Source organism: Bos indicus x Bos taurus, chromosome X (assembly GCF_003369695.1).
Source record: "Bos indicus x Bos taurus breed Angus x Brahman F1 hybrid chromosome X, Bos_hybrid_MaternalHap_v2.0, whole genome shotgun sequence".
Lineage (NCBI taxonomy): Eukaryota > Metazoa > Chordata > Mammalia > Artiodactyla > Bovidae > Bos > Bos indicus x Bos taurus.
This window is the reverse complement of record NC_040105.1, coordinates 125,924,418-125,951,439: the sequence shown is the minus strand read 5'-3', so window position 1 is coordinate 125,951,439 and position 27,022 is coordinate 125,924,418. Positions and strand designations below refer to the sequence as shown.

Below are 27,022 nucleotides of genomic sequence, written 5' to 3'. Positions count from 1 at the left end.
GATATTTTCAAGTTTGTCAATCCTTTCCAAGAACCAATTTTTGGCTTTGTTAATTTTTTGTGGTAAAGAATCTGCCTGCAATGCAGGAGCCACAGGAGATGCAAGTTTCATCCCTAGGTCGGGAAGATCCCCTGGAGGAGGGCAAGGCGACCCACTCCAGTATTCTCGCTTGGAAAATCCCATGGACAGAGGAGCCTGGTGGGTTGTAGTCCATGTGGTTGCAAAGAGTCAAACATAACTGAAGTGACTTCACTCGCTCTTGCTATCTTTATTAGTAATATTTCCTTCCTTGTATTTATTGTGGGTTTACCTTGTTCTTCCTTATTTAGCTTCTTAACGTAGATCCATAGACCACTGACTTCAGACCTTTCTTCTTTTCTATTAATAATGTAGTCATAAAAAGCTATAAATATCTTTCTGTGTACTGCTTTAAGTTGTAGTCTGCAATTTTTGATACGTTGTATTTTCGTCATCAGCAGTTCAAAATATTTCCTACTTTCTTTTTTGATCCATGAATTATTCAGGAGTGTATTCTTTTGTTTATTTTTTAAAGATTTTTTTAATGTGGACCATTTTTTAAAAGCCTTCATTGAATTTGTTACAATACTGCTTCTGCTTTATGTTTTGGTTTTTTGGCCATGAGGTATGTGGGATCTTAGCTCCTCCACCAAGGATCAAACCTACACCCCCTGCATTGGAAGGCAAAGTCTTAACCACTAGACCACCAGGGAAGTCCCACGAGTGTATTCCTTAAGTCCCAAATATTTGGGATATATCTAAGATATATTATTTCTGTTGATTTCATGTTTATTTCATTTTGGTTACAGAATATATTCAGTATAACTTCAATCCATTTAAATTTATGGACATTTGATTTATATCCCAGTGTATGATCTATTTTGGTGTTTCATACACTTGAAAACCTTGGTACTTCGTGTGCACTTGAAAAAATGTGCATTCTACAGTTGTTGGATATGCTGTACTGTAAATATCAATTAGATCTCAAGGTGGTTGATAGTGTTCAGATCATTTACATCTTTACTGATTTTTTCTTAGTTGTTCGCTAGTTTAAAGGGGTGCTAAGATCTCTAACTTGGATTGTGAAATTGTGTATTTATCCCTTTAGTTGCATCAAATTTTACTCTGTTTATGAAGTGAATATACATTTATGTTGTCATGTCTTCCTGATTATACCTCTAATCCTAATCTGTTTATCATTATGAAATAGCTTTTCTTATTTCAAATAATACTTTGTCTTGTAATCTATTTAAGTGGTTTTAATATAGTCATTCTAGCTTTCTTATACTTACTGTATGTGTACATATATAATATATATTTTCAACCACTTACTTTGTATTTGTGCACTTATAGATAGCACACAGTTTGTGTTTCATTTTTTATCCATCTGAAAGTATCTGCCTTTTAATAGAGTGTGTACTTCTTTAACATTTAACATAATTTTTGATATGGTTGTATTTAGGACTACCATTTGATTTTATTTTCTATCTGTCCTTCTGGTTTTTGTTCCTTTTGATTTAATATTTTTTATAATTGAATTTTAATTTTTTCTGCCTCTTTAGTTATGTCTATTTGCATTATTTTCTTAATGGTTGCTCTAGAGATTACAGTATACATCCTTATATTTTTTGCAGTCTACTTAGAGGTACTATTGTACCATTTCATGGAAAATGTAGAAACTTTAACCATACATATCTATATACACCTTCTGTCTTTTTAAAAATGCTTTTAGGTTCATATGTTGTATTTTCATTTTTATTCAGTTCAAGAAATTTTCTCTCTCACTCTCTCTTTTTGTTTTTGTTTTTTTCTTTTTGGCTGCATGGCATGCAGGCTCTTAGTTCCCTGACCAGGGATCAAACCTGCACCCTCTGCAGCAGACACACAGAGTTTTAACCACTGGACTGCCAAGGAAGTCCCTATACCCTCTGTCTTTTATGTTACAGTTGTCATATGTGTTATTAGTAACAAGATCAGAAACACCACTAGACAGTGTTATAATCATTGCTTTAAAGGGTCTTATGAAGTTGAGAGTAAATGTAGCCTTTTATGTTTGCAAGCTCAGTCACTTCAGTTGTGTCCAACTCTTTGTGACCCTATGGACTATAGCCCACCAGGCTCCTCTGTCCATGGGATTCTCCAGGCAAGAATACTGGAGTGGGTAGCCATTCCCTTCTCCTAGAGATCTTCCTGACTCAAGGATTGAACCTGCATTGCAGGCAGATTCTTTACTGTCTGAGTCACCAGGGAAAGTGTGAAAGTTTTAGTTGCTCAGTTGTGTCTGACTCTGTGACCCCATGGAACCACCAGTCTCCTCTGTTCACGGGATTCTGCAGGCAAGAATATTGGAGTGGGTTGCCATTCCCTTCTCCAGCAGATCTTCCTGACTCAGTGCTCGAACTCGGGTCTCCTGCACTGCAGGCAAACTCTTTATCATCTGAGTCACCAGGGAAGCCCTATGCTTATCGAGATGTTTATCATTTTCAATATTCTTCATTTCTTCCTGAAGGTCTGGTGACATTTCCCTTCAATTTGAAGAAATTCACTTAGCACTTCTTGTAGTATATGGTCTAATGATAATGAATTTTCCTGGCTCTCATTTATCTGAAAATGTTTTGGTTTTTTTGGCCTTTATTCTTGAAGGGTATTTTTGCTTACTATGGAATTCTGAATTGACAGCATTTTAGATGTTGTTCCATTCTATTCTGGCCTCTATGTTCTCTGATCAGAAATCAGTAATCATTTGAATTTTGTTTCTCTATTTGTGATGTGTAATATGTCATTTTTCTCTCTTTGCTTTCAATATTTTCTCTCTCTCTCTTTTTTTTTTTTTTTTGCAGTTTGACTATTATGTGCCTAGGCATGTTTTTCTTTATATTTTTCCCATTTGAAGTTTGCTGAGTTTCTTGAATCTGTAAATTTATGTCTTTCACCAAATTTGGGGAGATTGCCTCCATTATTTTTCTAAATATTGGTTTTTCACCATTCTCTCTCTCCTCCCCTTTAGGGATTCTGATTTCATGGATGTAAGATTTTTTGATGCTGCCCCACAGGTCCCTGAGACTGTATTCATGTTTGTAATCATTTTACTATTTAGTCTTCTGATAGTATGAAGGCAATGGCACCCCACTCTAGTACTCTTGCCTGGAAAACCCCATGGACAGAGGAGCCTGGTGGGCTGCAGTCCATGGGGTCGCTAAGAGTCGGATGCGACTGAGCGACTTCACTTTCACTTTCCACTTTGATGCATTGGAGAAGGAAATGGCAACCCACTCCAGTGTTCTTGCCTGGAGAATCCCAGGGACGGGGGAGCCTGGTGGGCTGCCGTCTATGGTGTCGCACAGAGTCAGACACGACTGAAGTGACTTAGCAGCAGCAGCAGCAGTATAATTTCTATTTATTTCTCTTCAAGTTCACTGACTTCTGTCATCTTCATGTTACTACTGAGTCCACTGAGTGCAATTTTTAAAAATTTCAATATTGTATTTTTAGTTCTAAAATATCCATTTTGTTCTTTTTTGCTTCTGTTTCTCTGTTATTTACTCTTTTAGCATAATTGCAAAAATTATGTTTAAACACTTGAGCATAATTATACTAACTACTTTAAAATCTTTGTCTGCTAATTCTAACATCTGAGTAATCTCAAGATTGATTTCCATTGATTGTCTTTACTTGAAAATGGGTCATTTTCATTTTCTCTTAACATATAGGGTAACTTTGAATTATGTCCTGGCTTTTGTGAATGGTATATTTTGGAAACTCTGGATTTTTCTGTATTTCTCTGAAAAGTATTTGTTTTTGTTATACCAGACAATTAACATGGTTGGAGTCAAACTAGATTCCATCTCTTGGATGGCAGCTCAAATGTGGGTTAAATTCCTTTATCCTTAGTTGAAGTCTGTCCTATATGTATGTGGTTCCGAGGTCAGGCTCAGTTTACACTCAGAATTTTGGCTGCCCATCACTAGCTCTCTCCTTTCCAAGATCTCTTCTTGACCTCCCAAGGGGAGATGGCTGTAGTTACTTTGACCTTTGTTTTCTGGTTCTTCATGCCACAAAGACTGAAGGTTTTCTATCAGAATTTTGAGTGTCCTTCACAGTGTTTGTTTCAGGCTGCCATCTGGCTAACAGCTGTAAAAACAGCTAATTCATCTTGTGATGCCACTTTTTCCCAAGTGTCTACTCTTCTTCAGAACCTGCCTGGTTTTGTTCATTTTCCAGTGTCTTCAAGTCATTGTATTCTGTATAGTTGTTATATGTAGGAAGGCTGAGTCCATCTGGAGCTACTCAACCATACTGGAAGTAAATGTCTTCCCACTGCATTTTGTTTACATATAGGGTTTTCTATTAAAGACCCTGGTCAAGAAAAAAGCCAAGCAACCCCAATGAACTTCTTGGTACCAAAATCGCTCGCATGTTGAAGCTAAATCATCACCTCTTCATAGTACTTGATTGCTGTAGCAAAATTCATTTGTGCCAGGAGAAGAGCCATATGGCTTTTGGGCTCACAATTCATTTTCAGAAATATTACAAACTTTCATCTCCCCATGATATACCCAGCAAGATAATAGTTCCTTGAAAAGCAAAATGGATAATGGGGAAAATGTGGGTGCAGATTACATTTATGTTTGTTCAGCTTCATCCCAGCTGTGTGACCCTAGACAAGTCACTTAACCTTTCTGAGCCTTCATTTCCTGATATAATACTACATATCTTTCAGAGTCAATAGAGGGGGTTCAATGACAGGATGCATGTAAGTGTCTCATATACCCTTGTTTTTCCTGGGAAAGCCCAGGTTTGCAACTGTGGTTCCAGTGTAATTATTGATAAAGCCCTCTTTCACTCTCAAAAATATACCTGTACTTAGCAAATACTATTACCAGGGGGCGCTAGTAATAAGGAACCTATCTGCCTATGCAGGAGACATAAGAGACCTTGGGTTCAATCCCTGGGTTGGGAAGATCCCCTGGAGAAGGGAATGGCAACCCACTCCAGTCTTCTTGCCTGGAGAATCCCATGGAAAGAGGAGCCTAGCGGGCTATAGTCCTTGGGGTTGCGAAGAGTCAGACAATATGCTCGGACAAGCGACTTAATATACTCACACGCACCAATCAAATCAGCAAACTCTTCTAATAGTGAGCCTCTAATTCCTAAGGCCTAATGCCTCACTTCCCTGCCCCACTTTTTAAGAAAAGTGTTGCTCAATAAACTGTAAGACAATGCCTAATGTCACTGTGTTGGTTTTTTTTTTCTGGTTTTTTTTTTTTTCTTCCTCTCTCAGAACTGTATGGGAGAAGGTAGCCTGCTTTTGAAGACGGGCCTTTATTCCTGAGAATTATGGCAAATCACCTTATTTATCATCCCTCTTCCACCTCTACGAATACCCAGGTGGAAGCAGATCGAAGGGATAGAAATAAGGATAGGTCAAGAAAGGAAAAGTGGTGTGTGTGCATGTGCGTGTGTGTTTGTGGGTCTGTGTTTCCCCCGGGTCACATCTTGGCCTGTAATCTGAGTGTGTGCATGTATTGAGTTGGCCAAAATGTTCGTTCAGCCACAACAAAAGTTTTTCAATAACATTGTTCAAAACCCTTAAGGAGCTTTTTGGTCCACTCAGTAAAAGATTTGCATAGCTGGTGGACTAGTTCTCACCCTTCAGCCCTCTGTGTGATCCTCCAGGGCTAAGGCTGGGGTTGGGGCAGAAAGTGGGGAGGACTTCAAGCTGATGGATGATGACTCTGTTTTTTATTTCCTGTTTTTTCTTGACAGATTTCCCTAGACAAGGTCCCTCTGGGGAGAGTTTTGGCCTCCATATATTTACCTAAGTCACTGAGGGAGAGAATTCCTCTTAGCAGCTTACACACCATCTTGTTTAAATTTTTTTGGCCAAACTTCACTCTTTAAGGTAAGTTCTTGCCTCTGGTAACTGTCATGAACTGACATATGGTGACTCACTGTAATTATGAACTCTTGTTATTTTCATGATGTGCTGTTTATTCTCAAATATGCTCTCTGATTTATTCTGCAAATCTTCCAGCACAACCCCTGGCTCTCAGCATGAATCAACGTCTACTTTAATGATGTTCCTCAGTTTTTCATTTTCACAGCTTCTCAGCTTGGGAAGGGACCTTAAGGATTATCTGGTGACCAAACGGAGGCCTCAAGATGTTTCAAAACCAGAAAAGAACAGCGAGTTCTCCTGATGAAATGCCATTTCGGCTTATCTGTGCTCCCCTCCCATATCTCCCCTGTATCTTCAAAGCCAACATGCACATTTCTCAGGCCAATTTATTTGAAGCTGAGTGGTATCCAGTAGGACACTTGCGTGCAGACATCATTGCTCTTCCCCACTGCCTCCACAGAACTTTCTCTAAGGGCTTCTGTCCTCACCTGTTATTAAACAGAGAGGAAGTAGGATGTGGTTAACAGCAGGGACCCTGGGGCCGGATGCAGAATTTAAAGCTGGCTGTGCCACTGTCCACCCACGTGAACTCGTGGGCAAATTCTTCAACGCCCAGTGCCTTTGTTTCTTCCTATGTAAACAGGAGGATAGTAGTACCTCACTGGGCTGTTGAAGGATTAAAGGACTTAATACATATAAAATGCTTAGAATAGTGCCTTGTACACATTAACACCATGTAAGTGTTTGCATTGATTTTACTATTTGATTATCTTGGGGCTCTGCCTAATGAAAAGCCCATTTCTTCAGCCTGCTCTGTCCCATCTAGCCGCTGGAAAGAGAGCAATCAGAGATGGCATGATGTTGCTGATGATCACTCTTAATTGTTAGTATTTATACTCCAAGACTCAAAGAGTGCTCTGATATGAACATTTGTATCCTCTCAAAATTCTTGTGTTGAAATCTTAACCCCCAAGGTGATGTATCACCCGGTGAGTCCTTTGGGTGGTGATTATGTCATGAGGATGGGGCCCTCATGAATGGGATTGGTGCTCTTATGGAAGAAGCCTCAGAGAGTTCTCTCACCCATTCCACCATGTGAGAATACAGCAAGAAGGTGTCAACCAGAAAGCAAGCCTTCACTAGAATCCAATCATGTAGGCACCTTGGTCTTGGACTTGCAGCCTCTAGAACTGTGAAAAATAAATTTCTGTTGTTTATAAGCCATGTAATCTGGACTTTGTTATAGGAGCCCTAATAGACTAAGACACAGAGGTTAAGTAATTTTGCCCAAAGTCACACAGCTAGGAAGTGGCATAGCTAGGAATCAAATCCAGGATATCTGACTCCAAAGTTCAAGTATTTATGAGGTTCATGCATTAGTGCCTGGGTGTGCATATTTTTAAAAAAGACTATCCAAACAAATGAATTTCTAATGGTTAAATTTCCACAGTTATTTGGAGGCGGTTGTATTGAGCCAGCTTAAACATACTGCATATCAGTTCATTATAACATTATCTCCAGCTATATCTCCAGGATGCTGTTCTCCTGAATTCTGTAATTGCTCACCTCTATGTATAAATTCTATTTGTTCCTATGGGCTTAGCTCAAATTCTACCCAGGAAGTTTGCCTAAAGTTCATGAACCTCTGTTCTCTTCCTTACCCTGTGCTTGTATTCTTGTGTTACACTTCGGCCTAGTTTCTAGATTGGTATTCCCAAGGAGGTTGTGGCATGTGTCATGGCTCAGACGTATTTTATTTTCATAGCACCTATCATAGGGCTAGGTACTCAACATGCTTTCACCAGCTATATATTTATTAGGCATTTTTAATGGAGAAAAATAGCTGGACCCAGGACAAGCCAGTTAATGAACAAATAATTATAATAAAAATTAAGAATGTGATTCATAGCACTCAGACCCTTTTGGCAAGCTTGTAATTTCTGTCACCTTAGATGCCATTATTTTGGTCTTAGCTTCTCTCTTTTCTTCAGAGAGGTGTGCTTGTTTTGTAAAATAAAAGATAAACCTGTTTAGCATAAATTTCACACCTAATAAGTCATTTTTATTCACTAACACCTTCTACTGAAAAAGATTAAAGATCTTTGCCAATATTAGCCTTCAGACGTCACAGTGGCAGATGAAGAAGGATTAGAAGTAACCTACCATCAATTTCAGAACCGGAAGGGTCCTTATAATTCATTGTGTCCCATCTCCTCATTTTACCAATGAGGATATTGAGACTCAGAGAGGAGAAGGGACCTGCTGGAGGTGACACAATGTATTCATTTATTCACCCAGTTATTTATTCAACTAGCAAATATTTATTAAATTCCTACTATGTGTATTGTGTGGTGCTGTATGGGGGAGGGTTCTCACATGCAAAGGGGTGACCTGAGGCTGGGACCTGAGCCACTCATTTTGGGGGAGTAAGCACATACAAGAAATGCCACAGTTTAACTACAAACCCTCCCCCGTCCAAGTTCCAAGTCTCACAGCTCTGCTTTCACACTATTTCTTCTAACATCTTTTGGTCAAAACCTTAACTGTCATTGCAACGTATTACCTTAAGTAAAAGTGTTAGTCATTCAGTTGTGTCCAACTTTTTGAGACCCCATGGATTGTAGCCCACCAGTCTCCTCTGTCCATGGAATCCTCCAGGCAAGAATACTGGAGTGGGTTGCCATTTCCTTCTCCAGGGGATCTTCCCAACCCAGGGATCAAACCTGGGTCTCCTGCACTGCAGGCAGAATATTTACTGTCTGAGCCACCAGGGAAGCCCCATATTGTTAATAAGACACCACTCTTGGAAAACATGTGTCTCCTCTTCCACCCTTCCACTAGCGGTGGCTCTTGTGGAGAGGGCCAGAGCCCAAGGCAAGTTCAATATGGCCTAGGGGCTCCGGAAGCACAGAGCCCCAGCACCCCAGCTGCCTGGGAGCTCAGGAAAGGCCTCTGTAGGAGAGGTGTCAGCTGAGATGGAGGTCGAGTACCAGCTAGAAGATTTAAAAGGGTGAGGAGAAGGAGGAGGGCTGTTTCAGGCAGAGGAAACCGCTTCTGTAAAGCTTCAGAAGTGGAAATCGGTCCAATCAGAGCCTAGAACTAGAGGGCAGAAGAGTCAGCAAGGGTTTAGTTCCTTTCCCTGAATGGCTGCCACTTTGTAGGTCAAGGAAAGAAAGCCAGAAAGTAGGTTAATTCAGTCCCAAGTCACTATGCGTTTCCCCCTTTGGCCTTCTCACTACAGAAAACCACATCTCTTAGACTAAGTTGGGAGGGATGTTAGGTATTTGGTCCACCTTCCTTCATGTTGCCAGTGTCCCAGAAAGGGGAAGGGACTTTCAAGAAACAAGAGGGCCTGGGCTAGGACTTTTTTTTTTTTTTTGACCATCGGCCAGGACCCTTTCCTCTGGATCTTGCTGCAAACCCTCCTCTACATAAGAATTGCCCAGGGGGATTCCTCTGGGAGGGGAAGCACTGACCCACCAGGCTGGCTTTGGTTGAACAGAGCTGGTCACGAACAGAAAGTGAGTAGCTTCCTTAGGGAGCCCCAGGCTGTGTTCATAATTCCTCATTTTTCAGTGGCTTAAGGGCTCAGAAATGATTTGTTGTTCAGTTTCTCAGTCGTGTCTGACTCTGCAATCCCATGGATTGCAGCACACCAAGCTTCCCTGTCCTTCACCATCCCCCGAAGCTTGCTCAAACTCATGTCCATTAAGTCAGTGATGCCATCCAACTATCTCATCCTCTGTCATCCCCTTCTCCTCCTGCCCTCAATCTTTCCCAGGATCAGGGTCTTTTCTAATGAATCAGGTCTTCACATCAGCTGGCCAAAGTATTGGAGCTTCAGTTTCAGCATCAGTCCTTCCAATGAATATTCAGGGTTGATTTCCTTTGGGATTGACTGGTTGGATCTCCTTGCAGTCCAAGGGACTCTCAAGAGTCTTCTCCAGCACCACAGTTCAAAAGCATCAGTTCTTCAGTGTTCAGCCTTCTTTATGGTCCAACTCTCACATCCATACATGACTACAGGAAAAACCATAGCTTTGACTACATGGACCTTTATACACTGTTGAGGTTTGTCATGGCTTTTTCTTCCAAGGAGCAAGCGTCTTTAATTTCATGGCTGCAGTCACCATCTGCAGTGATTTTGGAAAATTTGAAGAAATTTGAGGGCTTGGCATCTTCTAAAAGTGGCCCAGCAGGTTCTTCATGAGACATCATCAGGGCACCCCACTTCTAGGTTTTCTTGATGAGTCCTCAGAGGCTCTGCTTCCTCTCTATCCTGTCCTGTACCCGCCTCACCTCTCATCTCTTCAGGTGAGCCCCAGAAGCAGCTCCTTCCCAGCTGCCTGGCCGCCTAGAACCTTGGCCTGTGGCACACGGGCCAAGGCCCATCTCAATGGCTCTGCATTAGCAAGCTCTGCATCTCACTGGCTGCATTTCCTTTAGACCAATGTTTATGACGCATCCCTGCTCTATCATTCACCAACTGTGTGACTTTGTCCAAGCTTTTGAGCCTTCCCAAGCCCCAGTATACCTGAAAAATGCCTACATTGTTCCAGTGAGAACTGAAGACAATGCATGTGAAACACCCTTAACAAAGTAACTGGCTCACTGTAGGTACAAGATAAAACCCCTGTTGTGTGCTAGGCCATGCAGGGGACACCAGGACACACAGTGCCTATGTTTAAGAGGTCACAGTGTCCTGGGAGGACACTGTTCCAAGCTGGATGATAATCAACCAGCTTCCATTGCCAATGAGGATGCAACAGGAAGAGGTTGTAACTAACCCATGATGAGTTGATTTTCCTTATAAGGAGTTCAGTTCAGTTCAGTCGCTCAGTCACGTTCGACTCTTTGCGACCCCATGAATTGCAGCATGCCAGGCCTCCCTGTCCATCACCAACTCCCGGAGTTCATTCAAACTCATGTCCATCGAGTCGGTGATGCCATCCAGCCATCTTATCCTCTGTCGTCCCCTTCTCCTCCTGCCCTCAATCCCTCCCAGCATCAGAGTCTTTTCCGATGAGTCAACTCTTCACATGAGGTGGCCAAAGTATTGGAGTTTCAGCTTTAGCATCAGTCCTTCCAAAGAACTCCCAGGACTGATCTCCTTTAGAATGGACTGGTTGGATCTCCTTGCAGTCCAAGGGACTCTCAAGAGTCTTCTCCAACACCACAGTTCAAAAGCACCAATGAGAGGCTCTCTCAAAGAAAGTAAGGATGGGTGAGGGTTAGAGTTGGGATAAACTGCGTCAGGTCAACCCACTCCAGTGTTCTTGCCTGGAGAATCCCAGGGACGGGGGAGCCTGGTGGGCTGCCATCTATGGGGTCACACAGAGTCAGACATGACTAAAGCGACTTAGCAGCAGCAGCAGCAGCAGCAGCAGCAGCAGCAGCAGCGTCATGTCAGAGTCTGGAAGGCACTAGCAGGCAATAGCTGAACTTTGTTCCAGGTGCAAAACCAGTGCTTATAGGATAGATATTTGGGTATATGGCTGGAAATTGGTCCAGCTGTGTATAATTTAGACCTGATGTGAAGACAGGAGATGAACTAAATTATCTCTGAAACTTCCCTCTTAGCTTGTGATTTTATTTTCCACATGTCTGTACCTAATGCGTGCAGTACTTCAGAATTCTAGACTGATGATTAACATGCCAGAAATTAGAAAGGCAGGACCTGAACTCTTCCTTGTATGTTTCATCTGCAGACCAAAAACATCACAAAAGCATTAACCACGTATGTCGTGAGTGCCAGCATTTCTGATATATCCATTCAAAACTTGGCAGACCCAGTGGTTATTACTCTGCAGCATGTTCAAAGAAACCGGGTAACATATCCATTTTCATCTCAAAATATAAGGCCTCAGAACCCCTCCCTGATTCTACTGTTAAAAATAATTGGCTACTTAACAGATGTGATTCCAAGATATAATGAAGATTGTTCCCTTCCAGGTAGCAGAGGTGTATTGTAATTGGGGACTTTAGAAATAACGCCTTAGTCCAAAGGGATAAGTAGCAGCAGGTTTCCAGTGCTGTGGCAGATTGGCAGGGGAGTGACTGGGGGCAAGTGGATCTTTTGGTTTTCCCATCACTCTAAATGATATTTAATTCCATTTATTTTTGAGAAAGTCAAACAAGTTAATTCAACATAGTGAAACATTTTTATCCTTTGAATTTCCATGAAGAGCATTAAAATATGTATTAATTATCACCAAAGAATTAAAACCATAGTCATATGGCATAACATAAGGTATATATTACTAAATGCTCAAATTTAGCCATGATATAAGAATGAACTACTACTCCGTTCTTTGATGTTAATCTATGTCCAGTGTGGAGTCTTAATAGCTTCCTTCATTGCCAATCTAAAAGACCATATGGTACAGCATATTTTTCACAGGTCTTAACTCTAGAAGGAAAAAAGGAAGAGTAGGAGAAGGAGTTCTTTTTAAAAGATACCAAATGAAATATATCTAACGGTTAAGATCTCTTAATTCTGGCTGGCGCCACAGCTCTCCAGGCATCCCCAGTAACCAATTTCTAATTGCCATCCAGCTCCTTGGAGATTGCAGGAGCTGGTGAGGCTTCAGGAATGCTCACTAGACCTGATGAGGAGGTGGATTAATCTTTTTTTATTTTTAAATTTATTTATTTTATTTTTGGCTCTGCTGGGTCTTTGTTGTGGTGTGGGCTTTTCTTTAGCTGTGGTGAGTGGGGGCCACTATCTAGTCGGTGCTTGGGCTTCTCATTGCAGTGGCTTGGTTTTGGCTCTTGGACTCTAGAGCGTAGGCTCAGTAGTTGTGGCTCATTGGCTTAGTTGCTCCACTGCATGTGGAATCTTTCTGGATCAGGGATCAAACCCGTGTCACACTGGCAGGCATATTCTTTACCCCTGAGTCACCAAGGAAGCCTGAGGCATCTGAATATTGTATCCATAAGGCTTGATCTCAGCTATGAGCCCCAAATTCCAGAATTTCACAAGTAGCACCTACTGCACATCAGAGCCACTCCAATCCTCCTCCTGGGCCTTGTACCAGGAAGACTTGGCAAATTCTCCATTTACCGAAGATATTAAAGGATATATACCAGATCACTATGAAGCAGTAACATATTGTTTTGTTACTCACTTGTAAACCCCAAGATACTTGGAGTTTATTTTAAAACCAGCTTACAAATGGTGTGTGTGTGTGTGTCTACTCTTTAAGAAAACATGAAGAAGAAAAGACTTGTGTGTAGTTGTCATTATTTGGTGACAGTCGCAAGGAAAGCTATTTGCCTCTGATTTTTCTTTTTTCTAGAATTATGATCAAGTTCGCTGTGCCTTTTGGGACTTTGGGAATAACAGTAATTTTCATAGCAAGCTTTGGCTTTCACTCTCAATGAGACTTTGTCCCTGACCCTGTTGCTATTTGGGCGTTACGTGGGAGCAAGCTGTACTGAAGCCACTGTCTTAACAGACCCTACAGGGAACTCCGAATGACCAAGATATGAATATGCTTCATATCTAATTAGGGCATGGGGGTTTCATTTTTAAAACTTTCTTTTTGAAAAAAGACTTATTTGGGAGATTAGAAAGAAAGCACATAACTCAGCAAACTGGAAGAAAGAAAGTTGGAAGACAGCAGTACAGAGCAGCCTTGAGCTGTTTGAAGAAAGCTGAGGAGTGAAGATCTGGCTCTTTATCTGAGCTTTCCCATGAGATCTGCCAGGCCTACTGTCTCCTTGTTTTCCCTCTTCTCTTCTATATTGACTGTGTGACCTTGAGTGGTCCGTTTACTCTCTAGGTGCTTCAGTCTTTTTATCTTTTCATGGAGGGGATAAGACATTCTGGTTGGTCTCTAAGGACCCTCCCTACTTGATTGAGTATGACTCTTTGGAGACCGTAAGAGAAGGAGTCATGGAAATAATGCCATTTGCAGCGACATAGATGGACTTAGAGAAGCTCTAAATGTGTGAAGTCAGACAGAGAAAGAAATATCACATGGTATCACTCATATGTGAAACCTAAAAAAAAAGGCTATAAATGAACTTACCTACAAAACAGAAATAGAGTCCCAGATGTAGAAAACAAACTTATGGTTACCAGGGGGTAAGCTGGATACATTGGGAGTTTGGGATTGGCATATACACACTGCTGCTGCTGCTAAGTCGCTTCAGTCGTGTCCGACTCTGTGCGGCCCCATAGACGGCAGCCCACCAGGCTCCCCTGTCCCTGGGATTCTCCAGGCAAGAACACTGGAGTGGGTTGCCATTTCCTTCTCCAATGCAGGAAAGTGAAAAGTGAAAGTGAAGTCGCCCAGTCGTGTCTGACTCTTCGCGACCCCATGGACTGCAGCCCATCAGGCTCCTCCGTCCATGGGATTTTCCAGACAAGAGTACTGGAGTGGGGTGCCATCGCCTTCTCTGATATACACACTACTATATATAAAATAGTTAACTAATAAGGACCTACTGTATAGCGCAGGGAATTCTACTCAATACTCTGTAATGGCCTATATGGGGAAAGAATCTAAAAAAGAGTGGATATGTGTATATGTATGTCTGATTCACTTTGCTGCACATCTGAAACTAACGGATTGTGAATCAACTATACTCTGATAAAAATTTTAAAAAAGAGAGAGAAGGGATGATGGAAAGGGATTGCTGAATGGGTTCCTCTTAAGCTTGCCATTGCCATTGGAATCTGTAAGGATGTAGCCCAATCTCAGAAAATTCCTGCACAGAAGCAATTGCTCCTGGAATGCCAGGAGTGTCTCTGGGAGCAGTCCTTCCACCTGTAGAAACTCTGTCTGGGATGTTTCCTTTTTTAGTATCCTTGAAATTCTGGGGTGGAGGAAGATAATACTACTTTCTTACAACAGAGATATCACTGTCCTTTCCTGGTCCCCTTCAAGTCGTTCACGGTAAGATTTCTGTAAAATGATAAGCTTTGTCCCCCACAGCCTCAATAAGCTGATCTGTGTGTTCATTAATATCCATTAATGGGCTTGTTCCAGGTCATATTTTGCCCCCACCCCCTGTCCATGTATCTAGAACTTCTGGAATCTCTTAGTGTTATCCTGGATGGACAAATTTTAACCACACTTAGCTGGCTGCCCTAGGAGAACCCCTCTGCTCTAGTACTACTCTAGAGGTTTAACTCTAAATGTCATCTAGTACCCAAGATCTACAAGTTCTCAAGGTATGTGGCTTAGTTCTAGAAGCCTGAGTGTGCTCAGGAGTGAGAAACTAGGCAGGTATCAAGTAGACCAGGGGCTTTAATTGGCCCTAAGGAGTTCCGAGTCTGGGTGAACTCCGAGAGTTGGTGATGGACAGGGAGGCCTGGCATGCTGTGATTCATGGGGTTGCAAAGAGTCGGACACGACTGAATGACTGATTTGAAGGAGTTCTAGACCATAATTTGACTTGAATGCAAAACACTTGAGACCATTTGAATTCTAGATTGAGCTGGTTGTTTCAAATGTTTATTCCAGTCCCATTGAGGAACCCCACGCGTCATCTGTATTCCATAGCTCAAACACTTCAAAAAGTTCTAGATCTGTTTCCTCTTTGTGCTACTTAAAAAAAAAAACAGTCCTTACTGTCACTCCAACATAGTGGCAGGACTGTTGTTCATCGTTAAAGTCTGTCCTAATCTGTAGAAGAACAGGAAAAGTGAGGACCAAAGAAGTTATGCCATTTATGAAGTCCTCCACAAGTCAGTTCTGCCTATTAGGATTAATTTAATTTCAGGCTCAATTATACTGCTATCCTGCTGTCTTAACAAACAATACTAATCATAGCACACGTTGGAAAGGTACATATAATGAAAAGTTAAACATTTCTGAGAAAAGAAAAATTGCTTTGAAATTCCCTTCTGTCACTTGCAGATAGGCAAGGTGGATGGAACTCATCAGACTGTAACGTGAAGGAAACAAATGTAAGTTACACAAACTGTCAATGTGATCACCTTACCCATTCTGGAGTCTTAATGGTGAGTTGTCTCAGTGTGTGAAGTGTTAGTCGCTCAGTCATGTTGGATTCTTTGAAACCCTATGGACTGTAGCCCACCAAGCTCCTCTGTCCATGGAATTCTCCAGGCAACGATACCAGAGTGGGTAGCCATTCTCTTCTCCAGGGGATCTTCCCAAACCAGGGATCAAAGCCAGGTCTCCTGCATTGCAGGCAGATTCCTTACTGTCAGAGCCACCAGGGAAGCCTGGTTGCCTCTTAATCACTCTTTAATAGAGTTTTGACAACTTTTATTAGATTACAGACTAGGAATATATGTATGAATTAAGTTATGGAAAAGTGGCATGCAAGTGGAAGAAAGCCGCCCACCTTGTTCATTCAAAGTAGAGCAAGTTGAAATGAATGTTTATTTTTTTTCTTGTAAAATTAATGCCAATTTCTCAAAATTCAAACTTTACAGAAAAGGTCCCTATAACCCCCCTCCAAAGAAATCACATTAACACCTTTATATATGTTCTTTCAGATTCTTTTCCTATATACATATATTAATATATCTTTTGGTTTTTTAAAAATGGGATCAAATTATACATACTGGTTTTACCACTTGCTTTTCACTTAACAATATATATTGGACACCTTTCAGGCAAATATATGTCTATCTACTTAAATTTTTAAAAAATATTTTTATGGTATTCCACTGTGTGAATTTAACACAGTGGAATTTAACCAATCTGCTACAGTAAGCATTTGAGTTGTTACTGCTTTTCTCCATTATGAATAATGCTATAGTACACATTTTTATTCATTAGATGACACCACCCTTATGGCAGAAAGTGAAGAGGAACTAAAAAGCCTCTTGATGAAAGTGAAAGAGGAGAGTGAAAAAGTTGACTTAAAGCTCAACATTCAGAAAATTAAGATTATGGCACCTGGCCCCATCACTTCATGGGAAATAGATGGGGAAACAGTGGAAACAGTGTCAGACTTTATTTTTCTGGGCTCCAAAATCACTGCAGATGGCGATTGCAGCCATGAAATTAAAAGATGCTTACTCCTTGGAAGGAAAGTTATGACCAACCTAGCAAGCATATTCAAAAGCAGAGACATTACTTTGCCAACAAAGGTCCATCTAGTCAAGGCTATGGGTTTTCCAGTGGTCATGTATGGATGTCTGAGTCGGACTGTGAAGAAAGCTGAGTGCTGAAGAATTGATGCTTTTGAACTGTGGTGTTGGAGAAGACTCTTGAGAGTCCCTTGGACTGCAAGGAGATCCAACCAGTCCATTCTAAAGGAGATCAGTCATGGGAGTTCTTTGGAAGGACTGATGCTAAAGCTGAAACTCCAATACTTTGGCCACCTCATGTGAAGAGTTGACTCATTGGAAAAGACTCTGATGCTGGGAGGGATTGGGGGCAGGAAGAGAAGGGGATGACAGAGGATGAGATGGTTGGATAGCATCACCGACTCGATGGACATGAGTTTGAATGAACTCCAGGAGTTGGTGATGGACAGGGAGGCCTGGCATGCTGCAATTCACGGGGTCGCAAAGAGTCGGACATGACTGAGCAACTGAACTGATCTGAATACTGGTGTATTTCTATAGAATAAATTGATAGAAGTAGAATTGCTTCCAATTAGAATATTAAATTTTAATAGTTATTGCCAAATTGCAGTGTAAGAAAGAAATATTTATTTTTAATACTTGCGATAGTTAACCAAGCAAGAGTTTTCTGATCAACTTGCATATCCAGGCTTAGAGCCTTGGGAGTAATTGTTAATCCTTCTCTCCTTCATTTCCTTTGGTCTTCCCTAACATCAGGACTTGATGAGTTTTCCTTCAAAATGGCTCAAATGCATTTCCTTCTTCTTTACCCACCCTTGAATGCTTTCTTAGTTCTCCTAAGTTACTGTACTGTATATATTATATACTGGTATATGAATATGTTGTGTATGAGTTGTTTCTTCTACTAATGGTAAACTCCCTGAGGGCTAAGAGTCTGTTTTATAGTTTTCTTTTTCTTTCTTTTTTTTTTTAACCATGTCTACTCAACAAATAAGAGGTAAACCCATTGATACTTATTGAACTGTAAGAATTTTGTTTACCCACCTGCAAATTGATTAGAACATTACAGCATGAGTCAAAAGCCCATGGTTCACAGTCTAGCTCTGTTACTAGCTGTCTATGTGATCTTGGTCAGGTTGTTTCACTTGTTTGGATCTTAAATTTGTCTTCTGGAATGTGAAAGATTGGAGTGGATGAGGATGTTTTAACCTTAGCGCTATTGCTATTTTTGGCCATATATTTCTTTGTCGTGCGTGCTGTTTTGTTCATTCAAGGTTGTTTAGCAGCATTCCTGGTCTCTACCCACTAGATGCCAGTAGCACCTTCTTCAGGTGAGACAACCAAAAATGTCTCCGGACATTGCCACATGACCCAGGGGAGGGGTAAAACTGTGTCCAGTTGAGAACTACCAGAGTAGACCAGCATTTGTTAACCTTTTAGGAGTCACGAAGCTCCATTGCCATCTGATGGAAAGTATGGACCGTCTTCCCAGAATATATTCAAATAATTTGAATTTCAAATATATTCAAATATATTCAAGTAATTTGCACACCATTTCAAGTCTTTTATAGTTCTCAGGTTAAGAAATTACAGGTTTATGTGATCTCTAAGGTCCACTTTGTCTTTTAATTTTATGAAAATTATTGAAGGTCTAAGGGAAAGGAACATTTTTTTGATGTTCTGTGCAATGTTTTGGAACGCTCAGTTCAGATAATAATTCACAGTGTATCTCAAATTCACATCTATTAGTTTGGTTATATTTGAAGTGTGGAACATGTTAATGACAATAAAACCAAGGACTAAATGTTCTTCCAGTGCTGTTGATGGCTCTCCATGCCCCATGCACAGTAAGTTGCACTAGGCATAATCAATGAACAACATACAGTCTTACTGTATATCCATCTACATACTCTGGTTTTATAAGAGCTTTAACAGAGATGCTGTACATCCTGGGAAGCTACTGTTAGTGGGCACTGGAAACTTTTTACCATAAACTTGCCTAGCCAAATGTATAAAATACAACACATTGCATTCCCTAGGATTTATCCAGGTCTGCAGTGGATGCAGTGAACGAACAGATATTAGTGATTATAACGTACATCGGATGTGGAATCTCCTCCATTTTCCTGGGACCTGCAATAGTGACATACCTAGCTCTTCAGTAAGTTGGTAGAGTTTTACTCTAAGTTTAATTTGGTTTGATGGATGCTCTTGGCATTGTATCCTTGTTAATTTCATGTTAATGTAACAGAAATGTTCTTATTCATCACAGTAGGCAGAGGTCACATCTTTTAGATTATGAAGTGGCCAGGTTAAAAAAAAATCAAGGCTCCTCTGAAAAAAAGATTGTAATTGAATTTTTAAAACAACAGTAGGTTTGAGATAGGAAAAGATTTCTCCAACAGGGTACAAAAACACTAAGTAGTAAAGAAAAAGTTAATCAGTTGGACTCCATTAAAATTAAGAGCTTTTTTAAATCAAAAGATACCATGAAAATAGTGAAAATGCAAGCCACAGATTAAGAGAAGATATTCACTATATATATATCTGACAAAGGACTTATACGCAGAATATATTAAAAACTACAAAGCAAAAAGCAAAAGAAAGACAATACATTAAAAATAGGCAAAAGACTTGAAAATTCTTTTCAAGTGAAAATTGAAAATTCTTGAAAAATTTCATGAAGTCAAGTGTCTGGATTTTTGAAATACCCAAGTAACTATGTGAAATGGTTCCTATAGTCATCTTGCTACTTGGTCATGTGTAGATTTAGTCTTGAGTCAGTAGAAGGAGTGATGGTGGAACTGTAGTATACAAGGAAGTCTTTCCTTCCTTTTCTTCAAAGAAGGGGACTGCTTAGCTGAGAGAAGCTGTTATTATTTCTATTACTAAAGGTCACCTTATTTGGAATATTTTGGTTCTACCTGGAAAGATGGTGGGGGACTAAAAAATTTAGTACATATAAGATAATATGAATAATTAAATTTTAATAGGCAGTTCTTTCATTCTTTTAATTATTGTACATAGAAAGCATGGCCATGCTTGATCAAAAGCAGAGACCCTGCCTCACATTGCGCCTTTTCCTTTAGCAAACTTCTAAAAGATCATCCTTCTAAAATCCTGATCAACTTGTACACAGCACTACTGATGCTAAACCTGGTATTTCTAGTCAATTCCTGATCATCATCATTTCAGAAAGCGGGCCTTTGTATCACAGCTGCTGTGGCACTTCATTATTTCTGCTCGTGTCTTTGACTTGAATGGGCCTGGAGGCAGTCCACATGTATTTTGCTCTAGTCAAAGTCTTCAACATATACATTTCCAATTATATCCTTAAATTTTGTCTGGTTGGTTGGGGTAAGTATATCTGCCATTGTCCTTGATGTCTCTGTTTCAAGCCTGTGTCTGTCTAATTCTATTATACAAGTATTAGGGACCAAACTTCTGCTATTATCATAAGTAAGGAATTAAGCATTGCCTCACTGGTTTTGGGGTGGGCATTTCTCTTTCTGTCTGTATTGCTCCGTAAATCAAGCTTTGGACCTCTATGGCGAGACACTGGTTCACATATATTTACTGAGCAGCTGCTGCTGTGCTGTGCTAAATGCTAGATCTATAGGAGTGAACCTGTCAGCTTTTATCCTTCTCTTTCTCAAGTTACAATCCCAACAAACACACATGGATACAATAGCCAACACTGAGCTGGTGTTCCATGTGCCCAACATGGTTCAAAGCATCTCATTTAATCTCAGCTTGAATCTTCAGGGCTTCCTTGGTGGCTCAGATGTGGGTTTGACCCCTGGTTGGGGAAGATCTCCTGGAGAAGGAAATGGTAACACTCTCCAGTATTCTTGCCTGGAAAATCCCATGGACAGTGGACCATGGGGTTGCAAAGATTCAGACATGACTGAGCAACTAAACAACAGCAACAACCTTTAATCTTCACAATATCTCTATGGGAAAGGTTTCATCATTATTCCCACTTAACAGATGAGGATGCTGAGGTACAAAGAGATTATGTAATTTGCCAGAATTTGCACAGCTAGTAAGCGGCAGAACTGGGGTTTGAACCAGGGAGTCTATCTCCATAGTTTGGACGTTGACCTCTAGGATGTAGTCAGATTGTTAAAGGGCCAGGGAAAACACCTGAAAGACGTGAGAGGGTGCTGGTTCAGACATACTCCGTTTCACACCACGTCTTATAACTGTCACCATTCTGCCACCCTAGAGAAGCCAGGAAGGAACTTAGCGTGAATAGTTCTCATTGGTTGCTTTCCTGTAATTCTAACTGACATGAACAGCTCAGCTATTCCCCACCCCTTGCCTATTCAAACAAGACTTAGCATTTAGAAAATGTGTTGGATCCATAGGAGATGGAAAAAGGCAAAAGGGCAAAATGGCTAGTGCAAAAAGGCAAAACAACTGTCTGAGGAGGCCCACAAAGAGCTGAGAAAAGAAGAGAAGAGAAAGGCAAAAGAGAAAAGGCAAGATATACCCCTCTGAATGCAGAGTTCCAAAGAATAGCAAGGAGAGATAAGAAAGCCTTCCTAAGTGAACAATGCAAAGAAGCAGAGGAAAACAAGAGAATGGGGAAGACTAGATCTCTCTTCAAGGAAATTAGAGATACCAAGGGTACATTTCATGCAAAGATGCGCTCAATAAAGGACAGTAATGGTATGGACCTAACAGAAGCAGAAGATATTAAGAAGAGGTGGCAAGAACATACAGAAAAGATCTTAATGACTCAGATTACCACGATGGTGTGATCACTCACCTTGAGCCAGACAATCTGGAATGTAAAGTCAACTGGGCCTTAGGATGCATCACTCCGAACAAAGCTAGTGGAGGTGATGGAATTCCAGTTGAGCTATTCCAAATCCTAAAAGATGATGCTGTGAAATATGCTGCACTCAATATGCCAGGAAATTTGGAAAACTCAATAGTGGCCACAGGACTGGAAAAGGTCAGTTTTCATTCCATTCCCAAAGAAAGGCAATGCCAAAGAATGCTCAAACTACCTCACAATTGTACTCATCTCACATGCTAGCAAAATAATGCTCAAAATTCTCCAAGCCAGGCTTCAACAATATGTGAACCAAGAACTTCCAGATGTTCAAGCTAGATTTAGAAAAGGCAGAGGAACCAGAGATCAAATTGCCAACATCTGTTGGATCATAGAAAAAGCAAGAGAATTCCAGAAATAACATCTACTCTGCTTTGTTGACTATGCCAAAGCCTTTGACTATGTGGATCACAACAAACTGTGGAAAATTCTTCAAGAGATGGGAATATCGGACCACCTTACCCACTTCCTGAGAAATCTGTATACAGGTCAAGAAGCAACAGTTAGAACTGGACATGGAAAAACAGACTGGTTCCAAATCGGGAAAGGAGCACGTCAAGACTGTATATTGTCACCCTGCTTATTTAACTTATATGCAGAGTACATCATGCAAAATGCTGGGCTGGGTGAACCACAAGTTGGAATCAAGACTGCCGGTGGAAATTATACTTCCTTAGAAATACAGAGCTTATATTGGCATCCAGAGATCTATGGTGTTTTATTATCTTTTTCAAAAGTTTATTTATTTTTTAATTGAAGGATAATTGCTTTACAGATTAATATCTTTTACTTCAGTTCAGTTCAGTTCAGTCGCTCAGTCGTGTACAACTCTTTGTAATCCCATGAACCACAGCACGCCAGGCCTCCTTGTCCATCACCAACTCCCGGAATCCACCCAAACCCATGTCCACTGAGTTGGTGATGCCATCCAACCATCTCATCCTCTGTCATCCCCTTCTCCTCCTGCCCTCAATCTTTCCCAGTATCAGGGTCTTTTCAAATGACTTAGCTCTCCACACCAGGTGGCCAAAGTACTGGAGTTTCAGCTTCAACATCAGTCCTTCCAATGAACACCCAGGACTGATCTCCTTTAGGATGGACTGGTTGGATCTCCTTGCAGTCCAAGGGACTCTCAAGAGTCTTCTCCAACACCACACTTCAAAAGCATCAATTCTTCAGCTCTCAGCTTTCCTTGTAGTCCAACTCAGACATCCATACATGACTACTGGAAAAACCATAGCCTTGACTAGCCGGACCTTTGTTGGCAAAGTAATGTCTCTGCTTTTCAATATGCTATCTAGGTTGGTCATAACTTTTCTTCCAAGGAGTAAGTGTCTTTTAATTTCATGGCTGCAATCACCATCTGCAGTGATTTTGGAGCCCAGAAAAATAAAATCAGCCACTGTTTCCACTGTTTCCCCATCTATTTGCCATGAGGTGATGGGATCAGATGCCATGATCTTAGTTTTCTGAATGTTGAGCTTTAAGCCAACTTTTTTTTTTTGGAGTTTATTTTTATTAATTTTATTTTTTTTTAATATAAATTTATTTATTTTAATTGGAGGCTAATTACTTTACAATATTGTACTGGTTTTGCCATACATCAACATGAATCCACTGTAGGTATACACGTGTTCCCCATCCTGAACTCCCCTCCCTCCTCCCTCCCTGTACCATCCCTCTGGGTCATCCCAGTGCACCAGCCCCGAGCATCCAGTATCACTAAGCCAACTTTTTCACTCTCCTCTTTCGTTTTCATCAAGAGGCTCTTTACTTCTTCTTCACTTTCTGCCATAAGGGTGGTATCATCTGCATATCTGAGGTTATTGATATTTCTCCCAGCAATCTTGATTCCAGCCTGTGCTTCTTCCAGCTCAGCGTTTTTCATGATGTACTCTGCATAGAAGTTAAATAAGCAGGGTGACAATATACAGCCTTGACGTACTCCTTTTCCTATTTGGAACCAGTCTGTTGTTCCATGTCCAGTTCTAACTGTTGCTTCCTGACCTGCATATAGGTTTCTCAAGAGGCAGGTCAGGTGGTCTGGTATTCCCATCTCTTTTAGAATTTTCCACAGTTTATTGCGATCCACACAAAGGCTTTGGCATAGTCAATAAAGCAGAAATAGATGTTTTTCTGGAATTCTCTTGCTCTTTCAGTGATCTAGAAGATGTTGGCAATTTGATCTCTGGTTCCTTTGCCTTTTCTAAAACCAGCTTGAACATCTGGAAGTTCACAGTTCATGTATTGCTGAAGCCTGGCTTGAAGAATTTTAAGCATCACTTTACTAGTGTGTGAGATGAGTGCAATTGTGCAGTAGTTTGAGCATTCTTTGGCATTGCCTTTCTTTGGGATTGGAATGAAAACTGACCTTTTCCAGTCCTGTGGCCACTGCTGAGTTTTCCAAATTTGCTGGCATATTGAGTGCAACACTTCCACAACATCATCTTTCAGGATTTGAAATAGCTCAACTGGAATTCCATCACCTCCACTAGCTTTGTTCGTAGTGATGCTTTCTAAGGCCCACTTGACTTCACATTCCAGGAAGTCTGGCTCTAGGTGAGTGATTACACCATCGTGATTATCTGGGTTGTGAAGATCTTTTTTGTACTAAGATTTTTGTAAAGAGACATAATTAGTTCCAAAGATACCAATTGTAGCATTGAATTGTTTAGTAAGTAGATTTAATACATTAGAGTTTTTCAACATTGTATTGGAAAAGGAGGAAAACACAGATGTATATATTTTAGTTTCTAGATTCTTTTTTCTACAAGAGAGAACTGTTTATTTTTGGTATCTCTTTCTTAAGTATGTGAATTTCATAAATTTTTTTTATTAATTCTAGTAGTTGATGGGAATATCTTAGATTACCTAGGCTTAAAATCATGTTAGTATAAAAATGTCTAATAATTTTCTTTTCTTATTGCTCAAAACTACAATCTTAAATAATACTTTTGATGGTTGTCACTATAAGCTTCCTGATATTAATTGAAGTGATTTTAAGTTTTGTTATTTAAAGTGATACTTCTTTTTATTACAGTAAATAATATTTGTCATATTATAATAAGGTTATTTTTGCTTATTTCTTTTTTACAAAGTTTATGGGAGGACCGCATCTATTAACATGCTGCTGCTGCTGCTGCTAAGTTGCTTCAGTCGTGCCCAACTCTGTGCGACCCCATAGACGGCAGCCCACCAGGCTCCCCTGTCCCTGGGATTCTCCAGGCAAGAACACTGGAGTGGGTTGCCATTTCCTTCTCCAATGGATGAAAGTGAAAAGTGAAAGTGAAGTCGCTCGGTCGTGTCTGACTCTTAGCGACCCCATGGATTGTAGCCTACCAGGCTCCTCCTTCCATGGGATTTTTCCAGGCGAGAGTACTGGAGTGGAGTGCCATTGCCTTCTCTGCTATTAACATGAATATTATTATTTTCCTGGGTGGTTAATTTTTTTAAACTTTTCCTCCTGTTTTATCTGTTCTGCTGGGAATTTATGAGGTTCTTTGCTTTTTTGGTAACATTTGGACTTCAGTAATTCGGCAAGAATATATCTAATGTTATGATTTTCTCATTTTTGTCTTTTCATTGCTGATCACTTTAATCTAGAGACTCCATTCTTTTTCAGCAAGTGAGATTTTCTTTGTTTACTATTGCCTCTTATTTGCTTCCATAGATTTGCAAATTGTATGCTTCTATAGCAGAAGCATGACTGAATATAGTGGGATAGACTGTTTAAAAGCAGTACAATAAATGAACTACTGTGGCTTGATGATTTAAAAATAAAAGATTGCTGGGGAGAATAGCCACAACCTTAGATATGCAGATGACACCACCCTTATGGCAGAAAGCAAACAGGATTAAAGAACCTCTTGATGAAGATGAAAGAGGAGAGTGAAAAGCTGGCTTAAAACTCAACATTCAGAAAATTAAGATCATGGTATCTGATCCCATCACTTCATGACAAATAGATGGGGAAACAATGGAAACAGTGACAGACTTTATTTTCTTGTGCTCCAAAATCACTGCAGATGGTGACTGCAGCCAAAAAATTAAAAGTTGCTTGCTCCTTGGAAGAAAAGTTATGACCAACCTCATCAGCATATTGAAAAGCAGAGTCATTACTTTGCCGACAAAGGTCTGTAGAGTCAAAAGCAATGATTTTTCCAGTAGTCATGTATGGATGTGAGAGTTGGGTCATAAAGAAAGCTGAACACTGAAGAATTGACGCTTTTGAACTGTGGTGTTGGAGAAGACTCTTGAGAGTCCCATTGACTGCAAGGTGATCCAACCAATCCATCCTAAAGGAATCAGTCCTGAATATTCATTGGAAGGACTGATGCTGAAGCTGAAACTCCAATACTTTGGCCACCTGATGTGAATAACTGACTCCTTGAAAAAGACCCTGATGCTGGGAAAGATTAAAGGCAGGAGGAGCAGGGGACGACAGAGGATGCGGTGGTTGAATGACATCACTGACTCAATGGACATGAGTTTGAGCACGCTCTGGGAGATGGTGAAGGACAGGGAAGCCTGACGTGCTGCAGTCCATGGGGTCGCAAAGAGTTGGACATGACTGAGCAGCAACAAAATAGGAGCTGTGTGTGAAGTGGGATGCATAGGATACCTGAAAAGATAGATTTTACCTTCTGCTGCCTTGTGAAGACAATAGCTTCCCAATTAGCTACTCATTTTTTTAGTGAGTTCATTAATGTAGTATGTGCTTTCTTTGGATACACAGTTAGTGCTGTTACCCATGTTAATGTGGCGAATGGAGACAGGCTAGTTTTAAACAAAGCACAATCTAAAACATGGTTCTAGTATACATTGGAACCGTCAGATGTACAAAGACAAAAATAGTCAATACTCCCCTTTATGCCTGGCAACCCTCACCTCGAGTCAACTGAAAGACTGAAAACTGTCATGGAAGAGGTTTCATGAATAATCCAGAAGGTGGATAACACACATGTAGCTAAGTGTGCAGGGGCTGGAAATAGCACCCAATCCCTGAGCGTCACTCGTTCTCGGCTTCGTCTCCTGACCCTTCTTCCTTCGCCTGTTCCTTCCATGTTGGTATTCCCTAGGGCTGGCTTCCCATCTGTTTGATCTGCACATCCCACACACACTTGCTGGGATGAAGGGGAGACAGGCAAGACTAAGGCTCGGTACTTTTATTGTGCAACTCTGTTCTGAGGGGGCAGGGTGCAAAGCCCCACACCAGGGGAGGTGATGAGAAACTGCATCATAACAGCCT

At 40.7% G+C, this 27,022-nt stretch overlaps 1 protein-coding gene across 1 annotated transcript in view; it reads left to right on the top strand.

Annotated features, from left to right (window-relative positions):
• Nucleotides 1-27,022, top strand: part of ADGRG4 (adhesion G protein-coupled receptor G4) — a 145,768-nt gene that overhangs the window by 76,357 nt on the left and 42,389 nt on the right. The window contains 8 exon segments of the mRNA XM_027535470.1: nt 5,785-5,889; nt 5,891-5,920; nt 11,626-11,745; nt 13,216-13,261; nt 15,787-15,890; nt 18,971-19,092; nt 20,021-20,169; nt 20,172-20,286. Of these exon segments, the coding sequence (XP_027391271.1) occupies nt 5,785-5,889; nt 5,891-5,920; nt 11,626-11,745; nt 13,216-13,261; nt 15,787-15,890; nt 18,971-19,092; nt 20,021-20,169; nt 20,172-20,286 (791 nt within the window).